The 9,017-nt window shown below is 40.7% G+C and overlaps 1 protein-coding gene across 4 annotated transcripts in view; it reads right to left on the reverse strand.

The window, feature by feature from the left end:
• Positions 1-8,421: 8,421 nt before the first annotated feature.
• Positions 8,422-9,017, reverse strand: part of rhbdl3 (rhomboid, veinlet-like 3 (Drosophila)) — a 109,469-nt gene continuing 108,873 nt past the window's right edge. For 3 of the 4 annotated variants that reach the window (XM_015954435.3, XM_054751773.2, XM_070553671.1), the window contains one exon: positions 8,422-8,859. In XM_015954435.3, coding sequence (XP_015809921.3) covers positions 8,588-8,859 — 272 coding nt within the window. In that variant the 3' untranslated portion in view covers positions 8,422-8,587. The other variant, XM_054751775.2, reaches the window with a different exon arrangement.

Consider the following 9,017-nt stretch of genomic DNA (forward strand, 5'->3'; position numbering starts at 1 on the left):
CATCATGAACACGCCACGCCCATTGTTTTAGGATCTGGCTGGAATAAAAATCAACTAGGCTACTCATAAAAATCCCAATTTCTTGTATACTTACCTTGTTTTACCCTGTCAATTCAAGTGTTTTGTGGAACAGTTATAAACACATGGACATCTTGCCTGTTGCAGATAGCTGAACAATCAAAGTTTTAAGAAAAATTTTAGCAGGGGCGGATTTAGCAATTTGGGGGCCCAAGGCAAGCAAAGACATGAGGACCTCCACAGCTGTTGTTCTGATTTTTTTTTTAATTCTTACTACAAAAAGGTAAAACTTCTTCACTGGTCCAGTCTTGGATGGCACTGATGTCAAGAATCTCTGGAACTGCATGTGAATGGAAAAAAGAATGTGTTTAACAAATGTAATTAGCATAAAATCATTTGATTTGTACAAAAATAATGACATTCATGTTTGTATTGATTTATTGCCCACCCACCTATTCTCTTCGCTTTCATTTTTTCTGGTGAAACACCACTATCTTGTGCCTTAGTTGGTCTGCTTTCACTAAAGGAAGCAATAAAACAAGACAAAATGGTTAAATATGGAGATACAGGAAAAAAATTGCATAACCATGTCAAAGTTACCATTTTCTACCTTTGCTTTTATTTTCCTTCTCTCTCTCTTCTGAGTCTTGCCTTGAATGCTTTGTTTCTTTCTCTCCTCCTCTGCTCCTTTAATCATCTTGTTTCTCTCCTTTCCCTGTTTCTTGAGCTTTGTAGATTGTTTCTTCTCATCTCCTCCTCTGCTCCTCTCCTCTCCTGCTGCATCACCGCAACTTGAGCTTCCAGCAACAGACTCCTCCACTTCGCTAAAAGCATTAGCATTGCTAACTCTAATGCTAGAGACAGCTTGTTTATTTGCCGCATTAAATTAGCAACTTTCATTGGTGTTACTCTGCTGTAGCACCGTAAAAAAATCTGTGACCTTTGGCAGGGTTGACACAAACTTTTTGCACAATGCTTTTTACAATGACAGGGTTCACTCGTTTCAGAGCGAAAAATACCTTAAACATATTAGTTAAGTGTTCATCATGGGGCCCTTAAAGTTTTTGAGGCCCAAGGCAATCGCCTACCTTTGCCTAATGGTAACGGCGCCTCTGCATTTTAGTTCCAATCATACTGGGAAGCTCATCACGAGCTATAAAAAATGTTTATCGTATAAATCATATCATAAATGTCACAGCTGTAAAAATAAAATGTTACAGCTGTTTATTCAACTAGTATTTTTCAAAGTAAATTGCTGGTTAAATATGTCCTAAAATTCACATAAATATGGTCCAAAAATTTTAATTAGAAACTTTGAGTGTTTTTTTTTTTTAGCAAAACATTAGCACATTTTTTCCTGTGTCATTTTTCAAAGCTTCTAAAAATGACTTAAAAAAAGACATTTACTGAAGCATATATTACTGTCAGTGCGGTGGGAACTTTAGGAGCAGTTCCTCAAGGTTTCTCACAATACCAATTGTTTTTCTTAGAAAATTTCTCCGAAGAACGTGACTATCTTGTAACAAGAAAGGCCGTAACAGTGAGACGCTGACATCTTGCAGGATGTCATCCAGAAGAAACATTAGAATGAGAGAGCCAAGAGATTCTTTGTGCCTTTTTAAGCAGTAATTTGTCAGATAACCTATCCCTCCACACTTCTGTCAAGCCATCGTCCACTTGGAAAACAGCCTTCATTCTGCTTCAGTTCAGTTTAAATGCAGTTTTCAAAGGGTTACTTTTTCAACTTTAAAACATTTTAAATCTTTTATCAAAATGCCAATACATAAATTTTATGTGCTGATACTACATTAGAAGTTTTGTGTGCGGAAACCTGTGTTTTAGGTATTATGCTCCTGTTACACCCCTCTCCCTCCACCGCCCAAACATCAAGATCTGGAATCAAAAACTAATTTATTCTGGGTAGAACGCCACAACATCCAACCACGGTTTCTTATTTTTAATCAACTTCATTAGCACAATACATGACAATAGGTACAGAAAACACTTGTGCAACCTGCACAAGGAACATTACAAACAGGCCAGAGGGTCTTAAAGCATATTGCGATGTGTAAAGAGGACAATAAAATTTAACTCATAACATGCTCAGATCCTTCAGAAGTTGAAATGTTCTTGTAGCCTTTGTGTTCTTCACATGTTGAATTGTTTTGTCATACAGTTTCCGGTCCACAAGAAATATTTTAAAGCAAGGATGTGAATTAGACCATTTGCATTTGTGGATATGGAATTTTACAAGGATGACAAATAGCTGAATATGTCTCGAACTGAATTCAGAAGACCCGTAATGATGCCAAACACAGTAAAAGTATATAAAAGAATCTTTTATTTTTTGTGGGGTTACCAGACGAGGGAGAGGCAGGAGACAAGAGTCGGAGGGCAGGCGCGAGTCAAAACCAGATCGGCACAAGCAGGCACAGGGAGCAGGCTGGAGACGTGGTAGAAGACAGGCGAGGGTCGCGATGGCAGGCAGAGTTCAAGGCAGGGGTCAGGAGAAAAAACAAGGTCCAGAGGCAGAGAGCAGGCAGGGTGGATGGCTGGAGAATATACTGGAAAATGTTTTCAATAAGCTGGCTGAGACTGAACAGGTGGATGGTTCTTTTATAGCAGGGGAAGCAGGTGTGTGAGATGAGCTGAGGAGTCAGAAGCAGGTGAAGTGGATGAAGCCGATTACAGGAACAGGTGAGATGAATGAAGCTGATTGTGATGCTGACTGAGGTTGCTAGGGAAAACAGGGCTTGGCTGGAGCTTGGTGAAGGGACAGGTGAGCTGAATGAAGAGTAAATGAGGAGGCAGAGGAGGGTGAAGGATGGGAGTCATGACAGAATAACATACATTACATTTTTGGACAAACTATGAAAATCACAATATAACATTACATTAAAAATTCTTATACTGATGTTGACTTTCAATTTTGTGACAATTAATTCTTCCAGTTCAGACCAAAATGTTTTGGTGTATAAACAATCTACTTGATTGGCCGAATACACGACTCTTCCATATTTACTTTGAATCTTTTAAGTATATCTTTAACAGGGTAAATTTGGTGCAACATTTTAAATTAAGCTTCTTTAATTTTATTATCAATACAATATTTATGTATTGTAGTATTAGCCTTCTTCCAATTTAGGTAACCCATGGTTGAATACCAAAAAAACTTTGCAGCAGGTGGGACTGAACAAGAAATTTGGTTTCCAACATACTTATTAGTGCATCTTTCCCTTGTAATCTCTACAGCTCCAACAAAAATTCTATTAGTTTCAGCATTATGTTCAAATGTCATGCATTTTAGGATGTGTAGTGACCCTGCAGGGATCGCATCAAATACCACTGCGTATTCTTTCGGCGTCACTGAGAAATTGAAGAACTGCAGAAATTCTGAATATGACATTAGAAAACCATTTTTATTCAGGAACTGACCTACTAACAGGATTCCTCTGTCAAACCATGTCCGATAAAGGATGCCTGTTCCAGATAAAATACCTATGTGGGCTAAAATTATGTTTATACATCAAGATCCAGGATAACAGGGCTTGTTAATGGAACTCAGCTAATTTCAAGGGAATTTTATCAATGGAAAAATTACATTTCAGCAAAAAGTTTACACCACCGAGGGTATTAAATACATATGCCGGAAAAGCGTTCCAGATAATGTTGGGATTTCTTAAGAATTCGATGAGCCATTTGATTTTAAACGTGTTATTTATAGTATTAAAATTTAGTACATCCAGACCACCTTGCTCTCTGTGTTTTGTGATAACGTCTTTTTTAAGATAATGAGGTTTTATCCTCCAAATATAGTCGTATAATATTTTATCTAACCTTTTAATTGTAGTTTTTTGGGATGTCTAGTGACAAGGTAACATATACTTGTTGATGGAAAGCGTTTAATGAAATTGCAAGCCTTTTCAATTTGCGTCCTCGTCCACTTGATGGGGGTATTGCTACGGAAACAGACCCCCTCACGGCTTTCCTGCTGGAATGTGAATAACATTGAAAAGAATATTGAGAGAGGAAGTATTGAAATATATACAAAATTGCAATAGTTCATATTTTACTCAAATGATGTGTGACTTTCAGTTTGATCTGTCATCAGTGATAACTAAGAAATTTGATATTAGGTATGAATTCTGTTTCAGCATAATTTATTGTTAAGTTTCTACTAAAGTTTCTGGGCTTATTTCCAAATAAAATGCACTTGTTTTACAATTTGTTTGAATCAAACCACAGTTTAAACTTTTGTAATGCCTTCTCCATCATATTAGAAGCTGTTTCATCAGTAAACAAAATAGTCTAAAGCCAAGCAAGTGTCCTTAAAGGAAACAGCAATGGACCAAGTACTGAACCTAGCAGCACGCCGCATGTAACCATAACACTGATACCTGTTCTGTAGGTAGCTGATCAACCAATCATGGACGTAATTTTTTTGGGGGGGGGGGGGGGGGGGCATGTGCCCCCCACTTTTTCCAAAGTCAAGCTTTGACCCCTGCACTTTTTACCATCCAAAAACAACATTACGCTATATTAAATGGACACTGGTTGAGCTCTAGGACCAAGCGGAAAACAACCATTTGTGTTGAAGCCTGTTTCCCATTAGAGCATGCTGTAAAGATACCCCCCCCCCGTGCCCCCCCCCATTTCTAAAGTGAAAATTACGTCCATGCAACCAATCATGTGCCAGTCCTCTTATACTATGCTTCTGTAACTTTTAGTAATGTGATCGAGCATTGTGCATATCTTGTCCTCTATTATATTTGTTATTGGTTGAACAAAATCAGTTAAAGCTAATGAGGTGGTGATTAACCCAGAATCCATAGATCCCAGTTGAGTGTTCACTCCCCCTCAAATTTTTTGCAATATCCCTGTTTTTGTTTTTCCCAGCGTGTCGTCCACTGAGCTTGTACCGCAGGATCACTGCAGCCTTTGCAGCTGACCCATGATGGGTGTTAAATCTCTTCCATTCTAGTATTTTGTTCTAATTCATCTACACTTTTTTTCCCCCAGTATTCTGATTTTGTTACCTTTTTCCTGCATCATTTCCTTGAGTTTCCGGATCTTCTTTAGTATAGCAAGCAGCTCAGACAGTTGCCACATGCTGATCTCTTCCAACAAAAAGTTCTGTGATAATACACATGCGGGTTTCTTCCCACAGAACAAAAACATGCGTGTTGGGTTAATTAGACGATTTAAATAGTCGATACAGGTGAACAGGAAAGATCAGAATGTGGTTCAAAAACTTATTCATGTCAGTAATTCTACTTAAAAGATTAAACTAACATATGAGATAGACGCATTCTGTGCAAAGCTCAAGCCTTTATTTGTTATAATTGTGATGGTTATGGCTTACAGCTTATGAAAACCCAAATTTTAAATCTGAATATTCTAGATTCGGTGTCACACTCTAACCAGCTAATGAATCCAAAACACCTGCAGAGGGGTGCTGAGCCTTTAGAGTTCCCCAACCCTGGTCCTACCACTGTCCTGCATGTTTTCCTGCTGCCACACACCTGACTTAGACGAATGAGTGATTAACAGGCTTCTGCAGCACTTGATGTTCTCCTTAGGAGAAAATGAAAATATGTAAATCAGGTGTGCTGATGCAGAGACATGAAAAACATGCAGGACAGTGGGCGCTGAGGACCAGGGTTGGGGAACACTCCTTTAGATGGTCTCTCAGGCCCTGTCCACACGTAGCCGGGGATCTGCCAAAACGTAGATATTTTTCTACGTTTTGGCCACTCATCCACATGAAAACGGAGTTTTTTCACACAAAAACGGATCGTGAAAACGTTTTTTTAAAAACTTCGGCCAAAGTGAAGATCTGCGTTTTCTCCGTTTTGGGTGTCTGCGTGTGGACGGACAAAACCGGAGTTTTAAGGTCCGCAACGTCACTTTCCGCGCCAAAAAAATGCTGACATCACGTGTGCGACCTGTGTTTACACTAGCCGACAGCATGGATGCCCTCAGAGCTGCGCTTGCTTTATCAATCGTCCAAGCGCTTTTTGCTTGTTTGTTTTTTCAAGTGGAATTACTGCTCCTTGCGGAAGACCACAGACGAAGGACGAGGTTAAGAACGGGGGAAGTACTGCCGCCTACAGGTCTGGCATGTCCTTAACAACGTATTTATCCGGGTACGTGTGGACAGAGTTTATTTTTTTAAACGAGGTGGTGTGGATGCAATTTTTTGGAGGGGCGGATATTCGTTTAAAAAAAACCCGGCTACTTGTGGACTAGGCCTCAGTTTAAGATGAATTACTGACATAAATGGACTTTTGCACCATTTAAAGTCCTTGTGGAGTAATTGTAGTGAACTAAGATAAATGGAATCCTGACTCCTATACAATATTTCCTTCCTCAGAGCATGTGTGGTAAACACAGCTCTGCAAAGAAGAGTTATACCCATTCTTGGGTTTGCTAATGTTGGTTAGCTTTGGTGGCCGTCTTCACTCCCAAAAACAACCCATCCAATAATTATCATCTAAGAGTTTCATTGTTACAGTAATTTAGTCCAGTGGTTCATTGTTTTCTAACACTACAAATAAACAAGCACAAACACACACAGGCAAAAACATTATCACAACATTCACAACAACAAAAAACAAACAAACAACAAAGTCGATTTCTGTAAATAAAACAGTTTAATGAACCTCGTACATATCAAATCTACAAAATAAACACACAGTTAAAATGCTGTCAGTGATGTTCCTTCCACACTGTTGTATGTCGTAGCCCTTGTCATCCACAATCCCAGGATGTCATTAAACCTTCAGTAAATAGAACACGTCCAAGATATATCTAACATTTCACAAAGCAAGTGACCAATTTACACAACAAACATCACCACGTTTAAAAAACAACAGCAAAAGCTTGTTAAAATATCTATCTGTATTTAAATATATCGGTATAAGTGACACACGAACAACCAGGTTCAGATACAGTACGGTTTTAGGTTTAGAGCTCGGGCCGCAGGTGTTTTCTGTCTCACATGGACAGAAACTAATGAGAGATCCATGGACGTAATTTTCACTTTAGAAGTGGGGGAGACACGGGGGTGGGGGGGGTGGGGGGTGTATCTTTACAGTATGCTCTAATGGGAAACAGGCTTCAACACAAACGGTTGTTTTCCTCTTGGCCCTAGAGCTCAACCATTGTCAATTTAATATAGCATAATGTTGTTTTTGGATGGTAAAAAAGTGCAGGGGTCAAAACTTGACTTTGGAAAAAGTGGGGGGGACATGTCCCCCCCCCCCAAATTACGTCCATGGAGGTCACTGATTTATGTCTTTGCTCACGTACCTTTGGTCCATGGGTGGAAAAACCTGAAGCCAAACCTAGCCGAGGTCAGACCTGTTTGTAATAAGGAAATAATTCATTCTGCCTTTCTACCACTTATCTTTTTTTTTCTATCTTTAGTCACTGTAAGAACTCAGCAGGGATGACAGAAACTACAAACATACTGTGACGGCCCTGCCACTGATAGGCCGGCAAGGCCGCACTGCACTCTGGGGGGACGGTAATTTGGGGTTGTTTATTCAGTTTGTGGTGTTCTGAGGGTTATTTTGTTCGGGGTTACGTTAGAGTTGTTTGTTTCAGTTTGGGGTTCACGCTGTGTTGTTCTTATCCGGTGCCTTTCGGCACCTTGAGTTAGATGTATATGTGGGGGGATGAAAAGGGGAGCCATCCGGCTATTGAAAGTGTTCTATGCTACCTACCTGTTGACTCTTCTTTGCTGCTTCACACACACTCCGCTAGAGGGCGGCGCAGACCGCTACAATACTGTAGTTCACATTAACAACACTTCTGGTGCTTCGACTAATGTTTTGGTTCCCTTTTGTTAAAGTTTCATGTCTGAATGGCACTTTAGCTCCTTTTTTAAACTAAAAGACACAATGATACATTTGTCTCCACACACACACACACACACACACACACACACACACACACACACACACACACACACACACACACACACACACACACACACACACAGAAAGAGGCAAAGACTGCGGTTCAAAGAGTGCTGAACACAATAATCCTGATTCTGAAGGCAACATTGAGCTAAATATAAATTCCTGTTAACACCTCTAGGTGGACTGGCTCATCTCTGTGGTCATAGAAAGGTTGGCCATTCTGCTACGTGCTTCTGAGCTGCTTGTGCTGTTAGAAACACTTGTTCTGATCCCAAAAAAATGTAAAACAGGGTGGTCGATACGGCCATCCCCCCAGTCAGGAGGCAAATGTGCAGAAATACTTCAGGTTTTAGCGACGTCTTCGTGAGAAGGCACCGTTGGATTGAGGAGGAACAGGCAGAAGAGGTAAGCTGTGCTGTCGTGTGGGATCCGAGGCTTTTATTTCCTGATGATGGACACAAAGCCGAAGAGCAGGCAGAGGTTTGCTTGAATGGTAATGCTCAAGGGAACAAGCCAGAGAACAATGGCTGTAGGACAACTTGGATCAGATGAGGTCCAGAAATATGAGTTTTGAGGTGGCACATCCAGCCCATCAGCGAAGCAACAAAAGGAATACAGTGTTTTATCTGGCTCTCGGGAGCAGCTTACGGGGCAGGAGGTATCCGCACATCGAGCAGACTGTAAGCAAAAATGTTCCAGAACACAGCGCAGAGCACAAACAGGGTGTAGACGCAGAAAAATATCCAAAACAGGGACTGCTCCTGGAGTCGTTGCTCGTAGTTCTGTAGGACCACGACGCCCAGAGTCAGGCCGACCGCCACACCTCCCAGGTGAGCCACAAAGCTGGGGTTGGGGCACGGAGGGAAAGCTGGAGGGTAGAACCGCAGCCACACAGCTCGACCAAACTCCACGCTCACTGAGAGCAGGCAGACAGGAGGGAATCAGATCAACAAGAAATGTTAACACTGGAATCAATTCAGCTCTAACAATCTGACTTTCAAAAGAGACTTTCTGTCGTGCTTCCAGCTAAAGTGATAGAGAACAAACTCGGCAGTCCCTCTTTTCAAGTTTTCA

The sequence above is a fragment of the Nothobranchius furzeri genome, chromosome 7 (genome assembly GCF_043380555.1).
Source record: "Nothobranchius furzeri strain GRZ-AD chromosome 7, NfurGRZ-RIMD1, whole genome shotgun sequence".
Classification (NCBI taxonomy): Eukaryota; Metazoa; Chordata; class Actinopteri; order Cyprinodontiformes; family Nothobranchiidae; genus Nothobranchius; species Nothobranchius furzeri.